The sequence below is a fragment of the Mytilinidion resinicola genome (genome assembly GCF_010093595.1).
Source record: "Mytilinidion resinicola strain CBS 304.34 unplaced genomic scaffold BDZ99scaffold_4, whole genome shotgun sequence".
Taxonomy (NCBI): domain Eukaryota; kingdom Fungi; phylum Ascomycota; class Dothideomycetes; order Mytilinidiales; family Mytilinidiaceae; genus Mytilinidion; species Mytilinidion resinicola.
In genome coordinates this window covers 516,001-529,628 of record NW_022985440.1, presented here as the reverse complement: position 1 = coordinate 529,628, position 13,628 = coordinate 516,001, and the positions used below count along the sequence as shown (strand labels likewise).

The 13,628-nt window shown below is 49.5% G+C and overlaps 4 protein-coding genes across 4 annotated transcripts; 1 reads left to right on the top strand and 3 right to left on the bottom strand.

Annotated features, from left to right (window-relative positions):
* Nucleotides 1–991: 991 nt before the first annotated feature.
* BDZ99DRAFT_567562 (uncharacterized protein) lies at nucleotides 992–2,112 on the bottom strand (the record flags this gene model as incomplete). The annotated part of the gene is made up of 2 exons (XM_033727697.1): nucleotides 1,535–2,112; nucleotides 992–1,472 (listed from the first exon to the last, which is right to left on the bottom strand). The coding sequence occupies exons 1-2, from the start codon at nucleotides 1,735–1,737 to the stop codon at nucleotides 992–994; spliced, it is 684 nt and encodes a 227-aa protein (XP_033580800.1). The 5' UTR covers nucleotides 1,738–2,112.
* Nucleotides 2,113–2,270: 158 nt separating this feature from the next.
* BDZ99DRAFT_553807 (heme peroxidase) lies at nucleotides 2,271–3,724 on the bottom strand (the record flags this gene model as incomplete). The annotated part of the gene is given in 4 exon segments (XM_033727107.1): nucleotides 2,271–2,605; nucleotides 2,672–3,109; nucleotides 3,162–3,472; nucleotides 3,485–3,724. 4 exon segments carry the CDS (start codon nucleotides 3,722–3,724, stop codon nucleotides 2,578–2,580), a joined length of 1,017 nt encoding a protein of 338 aa, XP_033580799.1. The 3' UTR covers nucleotides 2,271–2,577.
* A 2,506-nt stretch (nucleotides 3,725–6,230) lies between these two features.
* On the top strand, nucleotides 6,231–6,575 carry BDZ99DRAFT_516476 (uncharacterized protein; the record flags this gene model as incomplete). The annotated part of the gene is made up of 2 exons (XM_033725075.1): nucleotides 6,231–6,360; nucleotides 6,481–6,575. The coding sequence occupies 2 exons, from the start codon at nucleotides 6,231–6,233 to the stop codon at nucleotides 6,573–6,575; spliced, it is 225 nt and encodes a 74-aa protein (XP_033580798.1).
* A 4,974-nt stretch (nucleotides 6,576–11,549) lies between these two features.
* Nucleotides 11,550–13,399, bottom strand: BDZ99DRAFT_459583 (HET-domain-containing protein). Its single transcript, XM_033719196.1, has one exon. It carries the CDS (start codon nucleotides 13,219–13,221, stop codon nucleotides 11,629–11,631), a length of 1,593 nt encoding a protein of 530 aa, XP_033580797.1. The 5' UTR covers nucleotides 13,222–13,399; the 3' UTR covers nucleotides 11,550–11,628.
* Between the last annotated feature and the right edge of the window lie 229 nt (nucleotides 13,400–13,628).

Below are 13,628 nucleotides of genomic sequence, written 5' to 3'. Positions count from 1 at the left end.
CACCCCCAGGGTGGCGCGCTAGTAAGTTCAGATGAGCCCTGCACAGCTGAGGCTTCAGCTCGGTTCTCTACAGCTGAGATTTCAGCTGGGTTCTCTACAGCTGATGTTCGGAGAGTAGCTTTCTGGCATATGAGTTGTTGATCCTAGGTTGTAGTGCTGCAACCTGAGTGCTGGGGCGGTGGTGATGGTGGTTGTGGCTTAAGAGTGAAAAGAGTCTTATGGGGAGAGGCGTATAAGAGGGATGAAGATGATGGAAGGGGTGCTTGATATTTCAAGCTTCAGCTTGTAGATCAGGACTCGTGGAAAGTTATTGAATGAGCACAGCAGAGAATGAGTCCCACTGAACGATAAAACGTTTATTCATACGTGTAGAATACTGCACACGGGGTATAGTCCACTTCCCATTCCCGCTTCCTTGGCCTGGCGCGTGTCTCTGTTACAGTGACTCAGGGTTTCCGGCCTACGTGCCTAGCCAATTACAACTTCTACAGAGAGGGGTTGGGGTACGGTGGCCTACCCTGCCTACCGCTGCCTACTGCTGCCTCTAATTAGTACTTATGCCTACGCTCCCTATGTAGTATATAGTCTGCTCGTACGGCTTCACAAATCAAACAGAGTTCACGTCAATTTGCAACCTAAGTCAGTGCTTCAAACTATGTGAAGAGGATATAGGTCTATCATTTTGGCCAGCCTAAAGGCTTACCGGGCGACCTCGCGCGGTGGTAAACCGATATATATGGGCTGAACCTGTGACCCGTCACCTCAGACTCTTGTCAATACGCTATAGAACCGTAAGCGGTGTCAGAAAGGTGTATAAAACCTGTCCTGGTCCTGCACAACGTGAAACACCACCCAACGGCGTCAGCGTCCAGTCTCCTAATCACTCAGAGCTATCTCAAGCAATATCTCTCTCAGGACTTTAAAAAGTCGTTATTCTAAAATTCATCAGGTATCCAGGAGTCGGCCGTGACAGTCGTAAAAGGCACCCGCACTAATCTAAAACAGTCACTAGCGCCTTCGTCTCGTGATCCTTCCCTCGCGTCTCACAACTCCCACATGTCCGCGTCTCGTCTCCACAACCCCTCGACACTGAAACCTTCTCATCGCGCGGCCACGCGTTCCCATTCTCCACCTCTCGAAGCACAACCCTAGAACCACGCAGCCCAAGCATCGCTGCTAGCTCGGCGAGCCCGCACGCCGCGTACGCCAGCGTGATCAAAAGTCCGCCAGCCCACCACGCAAAGCTCACGATGAAGGCGTAGAACTCCGTAGTCGGGGACGGCGTCGCCCGGCACCATTCGCCGTGGCACGCGGTCCAGTCGATCCACGAGACGAGCCAGCCTAGGAACATGGTCGTCGACACGAAGAGGGCGTAGGGGCGGGAGTGCTCGGTACGCTGCGTGGTGAGGTATTCGAGGGAGGAGAGGACGAGGGTCGCGGCTGGGGCTACGGAGGTGTGGGTGAGGATGTCGCTGTCAGGGTGTTAGTAAAATGTAAGGTAAGGCATGTTTAGGAAGGGTGGAGAGGGACGTACAAGCCCGAAACCGTGATGTCGCTGCTTGACAGGCCGGGTAGGAAAGGTGCGTCGGTGAGGTAGAACGCGTGCGAGACAGAGAGGACGAGATGCAGCGCCGAGGTTATGATGATGGCGCGGAGGAATAGAGAGAAGAGGGACGGCGACGGTGAGGATGCTCCGCTCGCTGAGGGTGGAGAAGTGAAGCTTGCGAGGCCCATCATGGTGCCGATTGAATGCGAAGCCTAGGAAGAGCCGTAGATTGCAGCGCGATTAAGTGATGCTTTTGAATAAGAGCTCGACCGGCGAGCTGCGAAGAATTGGAACGGAATGGATATGGCAGGTAGTCTAGACGCACAAGATGAATGCAAGGAGTGATGAGGATGTAACGACGATATATTAACAGCCACGCAAATCGCCCGGTAAGTGCGACGACGCTTGCTCCCACAGAGGAAGCAGGCGCTGTCGCTCATATATACATGCAGGCCCGCCGTGACTGTTCATGGTCGAGGGTGTGCGTCACAAATGGGTGTCGACATCCCCATTGCGAAACCTACAAAGGCAGGTTGGAGTTTGCGGGTCGTTTCAGAAGGCAAGGGGAGTAGCCGAGCGCGTTAGAAGACTGTCATTGTGTACCAGGTCCCCTCAGCCAATCTGAGGATGCAGCCGCACCTCGCACACTGCCGATCAGGGATCCCATCGGTACCCGGCGATACGAGCTCAAGGGGAGTGCGATTTATGATGGGTTCGGCATTAGGCACCTCTGTATAATTTTTAATCTCCCCACAATCGCTATCCCTCCAGCTGATGCATATTACAAGTCGGATATATCCGTCCATTGGGTATCAAGCAAGCAGCAGCCCCTCAAAAAGTAATAAGACCCACGAACAAATCCTGGAGAAGTCATTTGTATCAACGCCAAACCCGCCAAGCCTCCTCCTCCCGAATGCTCCGCTTTTACTCGGTAATCAACAAGTCGCCAGCTCCCTTAAAGGTCGGTTGTGCAGCCGGCATCACCTTGCTGCACTCTGTTAGATTGTTGATATTGTTCACGCCTAACAGGCTCAAGCGAGTGTAGGCTGTGGCGTAGTCCTAGAGAGGAAGTTAGCAGCTATCAGTGCAGAATCAACGGAAGGTAATATAGATATCGCGACTCACCTCATCCCAGTGGGTTTGTCCACCTGGGCCTCCAACTTCAGCCACTCATCGTTCAATCGTGGATCTACGGAGAGCACGAGATCGCTGTTGAAACGTAGCACTTGCTTGGGGAGCGGGCCTGTGCCGACAGTCTGATTGTAGATGAGCGTATCCCATATACCGGGAATGCCGTCTTGCGGGGCTCCTTTCCTCGTTGTATCCACAAAGAATTGACGGCTCGTAGTATGTGCACCTACGAGGGCCGCGAGATCGTGCGGTGGGATAGTCTTATCTTGGAAGAGAGCGACTAGCTTGTCGGCACTGTCGTTGACACCGGGGAGGAGTCCATTCGGGGCTGGTGTAGAGCTATCTTTCCTGCCGACAAACACGCGTATCCGCGGACCAAGAGGGCAGGTAACTACGGCGTGAATGGCTGAAAATTGGATCAGGTCGGCGTAACTATTTTCATCTTGTCAACATCATTCAGCGCAAAAGGAAGAGGAGCTATTACCCAACACCAAAAGACTTCGTCGTTGCTTTTGCCAGTGCAGCAATGCCTTGCAGTCCACTGTTCTCCGGGCGACTGATCTCAGAGCACGATAGGAGGATGCTGCCGTCCGCACCACCGAAGTCCTGTCCTGCTGCTGCGTTCGACTGCGACCAAATTCCAGCATCATGGAATCCAAGTCTAATCGCTTGTCGGGCGATCTCGTTGCATCGACCTGTTGGGCCCTTGAAAGCAGCAGTCAGAGCAGCAGACACGTAGTACCAAACGCAGCAAGTGTCAGCCTTGCAAGCCTTGCTGGAGAGTACTCCAGGCGGCTTCTACCCCACGGAAACAGCCTGCGCATCTTCCTGTCTTGGCAGAATGTTGGCTATACTCTGGCCGACTGGAGAGGTAATGCCGTTCTTCAGGTCTGCAATCAGGACAGGTGTAGCATCTCCATCGTCGTTGGTATCCTGAGCTATTCTTCGAGCAAGATCGCTCATCGTCTTTCCCATTCCAGGCCAGCCGTATACCGGATCAAGGAGAGCTACCATGCCACATCCTAGCACGATGCAAGAGAGCTTCATGATTATGAGTACGCTAAGAAGTTGTATGTAAGGAAGAAATGATAGTATTACAATACCTTTCCACATTATCCACAGCCATAGCCTACTTTCATAGCTGTGGACTGTCCGGAAATATTGAATCCTGGGCAGCAGGAGACGTGCATCAAGAACGAGCCTGGCCTTTGCTCCCCGGAGTGCTCGCCTGGCACCGGATCCAGACATGGAAATTTACGTGCAGTCGTGGTGAGACACTTATCCAGATCGCGCTTGCAGGTGGGTAAGTACCTATACCTGATTGGAGCTGTCTTGACAGCTCGCGTACCAAGATCTCGGGCTTCGAGCGCCACGTGGGCGGCGCAGAAGCTGGGCACGAGGCTGAGCTAAAACTGGAATGAGCTTGAGATCGGTCCTGTCGGCGTGCAGACGTGGTCGACAGAGAAGCGAAGTCTGGAACCTTTGGAGTCTCTTAGGGCCTGATTTGGAAATCAGACGCCTCCTATTCGCTGTGGCTTACCAAAAGATACGTAGTGCATGGGCAATGCATGAAGACTACAGCGCAACTCCGACGCTGCTGCAGGAGTCAGGTCCGCCCGAATGCACCTGCGGAGATAGCCGTGCGCGCCGTGCGGAGAGTTTTAGGGTCTGTCAAGTTCCCAGATCCAAATAGGGACGCTGGAGACGAAAAGGCTGACGTGTACATGAAGCTGCTCGTAAGCCTCGTATCACAAAACAGAATACCAGCTGACTGGATAGACAACGACATAAAGTGCGAGATTGAACAAGGACTGAACATATGGAAAACGCATGGCGGGAGAAGAGTGCATGGTTCTCCAGGCCGAGAACCAAAAGTGGAGCCATCGGGCTATTCGGAGAGCCCGGATGGTGTAGCGAAGGCCCCTTCGCGCGGATTAACCACGTGATTCATTCGCAGATCATGAATGATCTCGACGTTGCGCAACTACGATGAAGAAAGGCGAGGGAGCGTGCAGGGAGACAGAGACTCTCATTCTATACAGCTATTTGAGTATACGAGCAGAGCTTTTAGGGCTAGGACACTGTATAACCTCGGAATAAGCTTGAGCTTAGCTTTGGAGACTTTGTGAAAGTAGTAAAAGTAGAGATATGCACTTGCAAATGCGACTGTCATGTGAAAGACAAGAGTTTAATCGACTTTTAATCCAATACTTCTCATTCGGAAAGGTGTTTTGATTGCCAGTCCTCCACATTTTCCGGCTTTTCAAGTTTAGACGATGTTCAAACGAACAATTCACCCAGGTAGTAGAGGGAGCCGTGCCTTTACTACCGGCCTATAAATTGGAAGGGGGGAGTGATATATATGTGAAAGTGGGTGAAGTGGGAGCGGGAAGACGGATTTCGGTTAGCGAATGAAAGAGGGTCGGTGGGACTCGAAGCCCTGTCATGCTTTCTCTCCACCAGAATTTGTTCTCCGTGCAACACGTTCGGCAACGGTGAGGGTGTGCCTCACTCGAGATTTGGGATAATGGGTTTAAGTGAGTGCAGTCATGGCTGGATGGGAAATAGATGACCAGGCGCTATGGCTAGCTGGGACACGTGAGTCTTCAGCGGCTGATTACTGGCTCCAGATTCTATTTTGATGATCAAAGCGCTGATAGGATGAATGCGCTGACAAGCAGATAGGCCACATGAGAGCATTGAGAATGTGATGGACGCGCTGGTAGCAATTCGAGCGTGCCGCATAGAAGCAAAGAAATAACACTTCGGGAAGTTCGTAAGGCGCTCTGCGTGATACCCGTTGAAACCACAATTTGTCCTGCGGCAACATCAAGAACATGAGACGGGCAGGTAACAAATCCTGCCGGCGGGTGAGACAAATCACATCTTAGCCCCAACACAACGCCCTCCAGGCCTCTCCATACTGCCTAGCTCGATCAGCTGTGCTGCGCAATACCGTTGACGAAGCACAAGGGTGAGAGCTTTGACACGTATTCATTCTGCATCTCAAACTTCCAACCACCATGCTCAACGTCATTGGCTCATTTGGGACTACTGTTGATAAGTTCATCCCACGTCAATATCCAAGAAAGGCAAAAGCAAACAAAGACATTCGATTTTGGAAGATTTCAATACCCTACCCCTATCGTTAGCTCTTTGCAAAATAGTGAGAAGTACGCGGTACTATTCTGCAGCCGCTAGCTTCTGATGTGTTGGTATTTTGCCCCTGTTAGAGAGCTTCAGAACAGCGTGAGGCACAGTAAGAAGCAAGGCTACTTTGTCATATCTTGGGAAAATAGCACGGCACAATATAGCCGGTTGAATATATTACAGCGTGACCGATATTGCATATATTACCTAGGTAAGTTGGAGGCTCGATTTAGCGCTAACGCTAGCCCGACGTGATGTTGTCAACGTCTCGGCTTGTCGCGCTTCTCATCTTCTACCTCACTCTCCTACCAAGTCTTCGTCTCTTTCCTCACTTTGACCTTCTTCCAGCTCGATTAAGCCAACTCAATACCAATAATTTCCTACAAAGTAAATACCTCTCGCAATGGCTCCCACTGCAGGTCGTCCCAAAGCTGTTGCTCCCAAGGTCAAAGCTGCCGGAGGCGTCAAGAAAGGCCCCACAGGCCGGAAGAGCAAGAAGGCGTCGGGCGCTATGGCTGCTATGCAGAAGTACTGTGAGTGACTCCTCTTCATCTTGCGTCGGAAGATCAGCTGTCAGCTTGGCCCGGACATCTGAAACACGCGTTTTTCACTTTATGACATGACTGGATGAATGCTAACCAAGGAAACCACAGTCAAAGAGCACCGCGAGGAGTTTCCGGGAATGACGTTCAAGGAACAGCAGAAGGAGCTGGGCAAGATGGTGCGTTACGTCATCGAATTTCTCTAATCATTCGAAAAGGACGCGCCTCCGTCATGTCCTACCACTGACTTCTCCTTCAGTGGAAGGAGTCCTCCGAGAACCCAAAGAACGCGGCGGCTTAGTCCATCTTTCGGCACGGCGAACTGATACATGCCAAAATGGCATCAAGTCTCCCGCTTACTTCGCCGTTACAAACTTCTACGACTTCGACTTGATGGCTTATCACTTCATTCATCACCTTCAACAGCTTTACTCAGCATTCATCTAGCTCCGGAAGAAGCTAGCGAATGTATCTCGATCTACGCCACTAATCCTCTTAGAGCGGAGGCATGTGTCGGAAACCATCGCCTGAGCTTCGATCTGCGTATTGCTTTCCCCGGGACTCCAATTTTCTTCCTCTTTCATACCCCTATGTAACTACTATTTCTTTTCAGTCATCTTCGAACGGGTATGGCGGTCAAAGGTACGGTGGCATACGGCGGATCTCGAGAGGGAATGATTCCGCTTCAGCACGAGGGCTACAGAGAGGGCCTTTTCTATGCACATGGTTAAACACCTTCTTCTCACGGCTGAACGTGCCTGGTGAATCTATGAGATTGTCCCAACTCGACGGTTTGGAAAGGCTTGAGTTCACGGCAAGTATAACGCATTTGCGAAAGAGGAACATCAATAGCTGTGTCGTCTTTACAAGATTGATAGCCTTGTAGAGGAAATAGTAAGGGCTTTCAAGATCACACCGAGGGTACACATTGCCGAAACCTCGTTGAAGTCTTCTTTGCAGGCGCCAGAAGGACAGAAAAGCCGCTTCCCCGGATGACTCTGCTGCTTCATTTCCATTCGTCACTGGGACTGGTAAAACGGGATGTGTACCTAGCTCTCGAGGTGTGTTCGAAGTTGTGATTTGCTTGACCAAATCTTCGTCTTTTCAGCGTCGTCCATGGTTCGTCAGCTATACAAAGCTCACAAGGCCGGCCATCTCCATGGAGTATCCTTTCCTCAAGCATCAGCTGGGACAAATGCCTTTCCAGTCTGTTGTGGGTTAGCTTGACACCGAGTTCTCAGAGCTGATCATGGTCTTCTCGATTTCCCTCAACGCGCTGTTTTGCTCATCAAATGGGCTTTGTGTTTGAAACCTTGAGAATATTTTTAGGCCTCTATTTCATCTCCATGACTTTATCCTGTCAAAATGACCCGAACTCTTACACGGACACAATCCAAGTTGGGTATAATCTTACGTAGCTTATGTTCCATCTCGTTATTGAACGCGAGTTGCAAGATTAGGAGTCAAGCGCAACACCATATGGGGTAGTCTAGGGAGGTACCAAGCTCTGTTGAACCTAAAGTGGCAGTCCAACACCATCTGAGGCGGCTTAGCGACCTATCAGACTAGTCAAAAATGTCCTTTCACAGCTTTTGATCGTACCAGGGGACCTCAAACCGTGCTAGGGAAGTATACACAACCCCAGAGGGAGTGTGTATCTAAAGGACATAAAGTTGTGGAATAGATTCGCAGATGCGTGACTACCACTTTTCGTTCATGGCAGCGACAGTCCGGTATGGTACCGGGGTCCGGTACCCTACCAGCCTGTCGCTCCACAACTGATTCGGCATTCTAAAAAGGTATCAAAGGAGCTCCAACGATTGCGGACAAATGTACACTGGGCACAGGCCACTGAACGGAGTATAATTAAGCTAGCGTCTGCTTGATTCAATGGAGTGTGGACGTAAGATTTTTGGTCATGTCGATGATTTGGAAGCCTTCAAGTACGTATCCAGAAGATGCGAAGCGAACTATTGTTGGTTAGATGAGGAACCTGGATAAGGTTTTCATGGTGAACTTACAATCATACCCCTAGACCAAGCGCTCTCTCTACGCGCAAATGGCCCACTCGATTGCTGGCGGAAGCGCCAAGAGTTGGTCAGATAGATTGAATTGAATATGAGGCTATATTGAGATAAATGAGTGAGCTTATATACGTGATAGAAAGGAGAGTAACATGACGTGGAGTAGCTATAAAGGACGAAAGCTGATGTCGCAGCTACGTACATATACGTACGAAGTATGAAGCTGTATAGATCTACAGGATAGACACTGTCACGGCTTGAACGGTGAAGCTTGCTGCACAGCGTAACACGTGATGTTAGGACCCGGCGAGAGGCCTTGTTGCAAGGGCCTATGCGAGCCTTGGCAGGAGTATACCTGCCGACCGCCGCCCTGCCTCCTTGTAGCTCCTTGAGCTACGTCTTGTTATTCAACCCGCCTGCCTGCCGTGCATTATAGAACACGTAGTGAATTCAGTTATTACTTCTACCTACCTGCCCGAGCTAGCTAGGGCAATCCTGCCGCCCGAGACCGTGACAGACACGGAGCTTCATGCCGAGCCTATTGACCGTATATATTTACATGAGGATCTATAGGTCCGAGCTTAAGAGTGATTCCAGCAGTCACCATGCAGAAAATATCTTCTCAGAGTTAGAAGCGCAAGAATAAGGCACGAAGCTATTAGAATACACTTACTCATGAACCGTGAAGTGAACAAATACGATTGTATTATCTGGCTTGTCTTCAACAAGGGGTCTGCAAAGATGAAGACCTGTTTCTGGCAATTTCATATCCTCGCTTAGAATAATATTATTTGCGGTGAGTGCTACACTGTAAATGGCCCGAGCCCACCAAAGTCATCAATTTCAACGACTGATATTGCAACCACAAACAATCAGATATTTTTAAATCTCGACGTTCGGATAGAAAAGTAGTCTTAAAGCTTATTTCTTAGCGTTTGAGGAAATCTCTTAATTGTATGCTAAGTTGCTCAATTCCAAACAAAGCTCATGATTTAGCGTGGGCACAACTTTTTCGCCTAGCCCTTGGACTATTGTGGTCCGAAGGCAACGGGTTAACTTAATCCGAAATTCCGATGAATATGTACAAAATCTGGAAAAATTATCCTAGAAGTTAGATGAGTAGAATCAACAGTGGTTGATGGGCTTAGGCGCAAAAACCCCAGACCGGCTTCCTTGAACATAAAGTGGCGCTGCCACTTTATATTCAAGGTAGCCCTAGCGCACCGATCCTCTTTCATTCTAATCCACCCCCGTTCCCCCCACTCCCACATCCACCCCCTCCCATTCAAAATATCGCTCTACCCCTCCCATTTTCACAGTCTTGACATGCAGCATAATTGTCACCGCCCTCAACATCACCGGGCGCTTGATCTAGGCGAACCATTGTCCCCTTCGATTTAATTTCAGGTTACAGGGTGCCGTCTTGTGAATTAGTGTCCTGGATGTAGATTACCAGATTCAAGACTTGGGGATATAACACTAAAGCCGAGTACTGCATCCTGTAGTGCTAAGCCCGCTAGAAGGGCAGGGTACCCATGCTAGCAACGCTCACCTTCTCAGCCGGTACTCGGCGCTTTCCAGGCTCCAATGTGTCCACAGCCGTCTTGTGGCACTGGTGGACTGGATTCGCTCATGGGCCGGCGAGGTTGCCTGACTGGCTGCAGCACTCCTCCCTGCCTCTGGGCTGTCTCCTTACATTCAGTCTTCTCGCTACGGGCGTCGCAGCCTGTCAAAGTGTCGACGATGATTAGCCTTGCTTGGAGGTTCGTTGGAAAGGCAAGCCGAAATCTGGATTCTATTCTATACAACACTCCAAAGTCTCTTCTACCACGGCAAAAATATAAAACACCTCTCCATAAGCGTGAGAGGCATTTCCTTTGTTAAGCATGGGGTTAGATAACGGATGAGCAGCTCTCATTGTTGGTCATGTATGGTGCAACAATCACGTGACTCGACGTCTTGCCCAGCTCCAGCGGCCGATTGGTTTCACCACAACACCAAGGTCTTAATTCAGCTTTGATGGACGTAGAGCGCGGTGCTGGCGAGGTCTCCAACCTATATTCGGCATCTTTGACTTTTCTTTAATACACATGTCGAAGCACTTGCAATATTGTGGGTTTATATAGACATTAAGCAGACATTCGCTCACGTTCCATAGCTCTTTCTTAGATAACAGGTTTCTTGTTAATGCTTTTCTAATGCTTCAGAATAAAGTACAGGATTTAGTGTTTGTGTAGATCTACCATTTCCTCACATTACTACTACTTGGCCTCGGCTATCTCTCCTGGCGAATAATTTGGAATAGTATTGCTACGTGGCACCAAGTAAGTTGAAACGACTTGCAGTGGCTGTACGTATCCCGGAAGCTCTGTGCAATGCTAACACTCCATCACGAAATCAAATCATTTTGCAGTAAGGTTCCCTATCTGCGCGCTGACAGCAATTTCTTCATTGCGGAGCAGGTGCCTGAGAGGTGGTGGCCACTCATATTTGTGAGCAGTCGCAGCAGTAGCCAAAAATCCCAATTTTCATTCGTTCCCACCCCTCCATATCCAGAAGTCGAGACAAGCTTCAAGGAAATCGTGAGCACGGTCCACAATGCTTCGGCAAACGTTTGTGATCTCGTTCCTAGTTCCCACGGCGCCTGGGCTGTGCATAGTCAAGTGTACATACATGTAGGACCCGTTTTGTTCCCGTAGTGGATCGTGCCCAGAGTGCCAGGTTCCGGATCCCTCCTCTCTCTCGATCCGGTCTGGCCGTGGCTGTGCTTAGAGCCTCTTGGCGCCCACCACATCCCATATTGCCAGTATATGCTACCTAGTGGCAATAGCGCCCACCCCAAACTTTTCCTTCATGCAATGCAAAAATAAATAACGCCTCTTGCGCAAGAGTGTGACTTGAGCGGGTCGGCCGATATCCCTACTAGCGGTGGCGAGGCGCAACCTACACGCGTATAGCGACACTAGACTAAACATGGGCTTCTATCCTTAATATACGAAACGAAGGTTGTAGTCTAAGGTAAGTGGTATTTTTGCATCGCCTTTGGCTATCCTAGTGTTCTCGACAAGTACATATTATATGATTGCAAGAGTTTAGGCTGCTAGACAAGTTTAGATCCTACAATATTACAATTACTGCAATTAAGTCGTCTCAGCTAGAAACAGGGCTACATAGAGCTGAAGGCTTTGCGCAGCTAACGGAAAGTCATTATTATTGTGATTAAAGGTCTAACCTTCTAGACTGCAAAAGAAGATATATATATATTATACCTTCTCAAAATCCGCTCTCCGTCTTCAAGTACACTTTCTGTAATCTTTACCCCGTCCCCTTGCTGCTGAAGAAGAAGCTCTATTACTTCTTTTCCGCTCGACCTATTCTGCGCTGCAACTTTGAGTACACTTTCTGTAATCTTTACCCCGTCCCCTCGCTGCTGAAGAAGAAGCTCCATTACTTCTTTTCCGCTCTGCCACGCTGCGGCTTCGAGTACACTTTCTGTAATCTTTACCCTATCCCCTCGCTGCTGAAGAAGAAGCTCCATTACTTCTTTTCCGCCCGACTCATTCTCTGCTGCGGCTTTGAGTACACTTTCTGTAATCTTTACCCCGTCCCCTTGCTGCTGAAGAAGAAGCTCCATTACTTCTTTTCCGCTCGACCTATTCCACGTTGCGGCTTCGAGTACACTTTCTGTAATATTTACCTCGTTTCCTCGTCTCTTCAAGAATTCAGCCACACGTTTCGCATCACTCAAACGCGCAGCTTCGTAGATTGACTTCTTGTTTAAATCCGTAAGATTTTGTAGAAAATCTTCCATTGTACGGTAGCGAGAGTAGGATAGGTCGAATACGAATGAAGTAGTGTCTTGGATAACTTGCTCAATGTTCTTCGTATAGTCTGCATACAGAATATCGGAATTCCTTGCGTCTTTAGATATACCAAGTAGGGCATATATCATATCTCGTGGGTCACTCGCTTTGCTTCCGTTGAATTGCAGCAAGAGAGTATAAAGACTTGGTTCCTTGCCCCACCAAGAGTCGTCTTGATTTAGTCCTGGCATCATGTTCAAGACAGCTTGGCAATGAGGCTCTGGTTGCACCTCTATGAGCGACGGCGCAAGGGCGAAGATGCGTGCTGAGACAGACTTGGTGCCGCAACAGACTAAGGCAGCTCGGGCATTGGCGACTTCTTGCAAAATCCAAACCCTCTTGAACCAAGGTCTCTCGAAAAGGAACTTCATACCCACACGTTGCAGAGTTTCCAGACCTGGATGTTGCCTTCTTAGGTCAGACTGCACTGCTAGCCAAGGGTCCATCCAACGCTTGTCCGCAATTTTCCAGTCTTTAGACGTCTCTTTGTTATCCTTGTTCTGCAGAGACTTCAGAGAATCCATAACCACATTTGTCTCGTACGTCGCTGGGCCTAGCCAGAAGATGACTCTATTAGCCTGTTTGTAGATGCCCCCCATCTGTCGGACTTGGTGGCCTCGCTCTTTCTCGTCGCTTTGGTCAATGCAAATAGCATCAATCCAAAGTGTTCTGTCTGATTTTTCAGAACGGAGGTACTGAAGTGCAAGGTAGAGGTTTTCGGTAACACCAAACTCTTTCCCATTTACTTTTATGGATTCAGACATTTCATTGGGGCCCCATGTATATGACAAAGCCTCGTAGGTTGGGGCGTCATCGTGGAGCGGGGCGTCATCGTGGAGCGGGGCTTCATCGTGAAGCTGGGCTGGAAAGAGCTTGCACTCGATGCCCTCTTTGCCCTGACAAAGTCGCAGTAACCGAAAATTACGCCCCTTGACATCGATCGGTTCGTATTGAAAATCATTCATAGTAGCTTGCGTGTAAGCAACGTACCAACACTAAAGGAGGGCTTTAGGCGGATTGTAGCGAAAGCGTCAACGGCGTAAAACGCATCGGAGCAAAGAACAAAGTTCCACGTGCAAATGCAAAGATTTCTCGGTGAGAATAGATCGTAGTTGATTGTATGCGAAATCTGATGACTTTACGTAGAATCTTGCAGTGAGAAGCTGGGTTTATAGTTGGTCGAAAGCAGGAGGCTAAAGGTAAGAAAAAGGAAAATCCAGAGATCAGCCTTGGAGCATGGCGCAGTGAAGGCGGATTGAGCCTTACTGTGTCTCTAAGGCTCGCGAAGAGTTGTAGAGAAATTAGCCTAAGTGCAACGCAACCCCGCTCCACGACCCATCCGGTCAGCTTCAGCCTGGACTTTCCCCGCGAT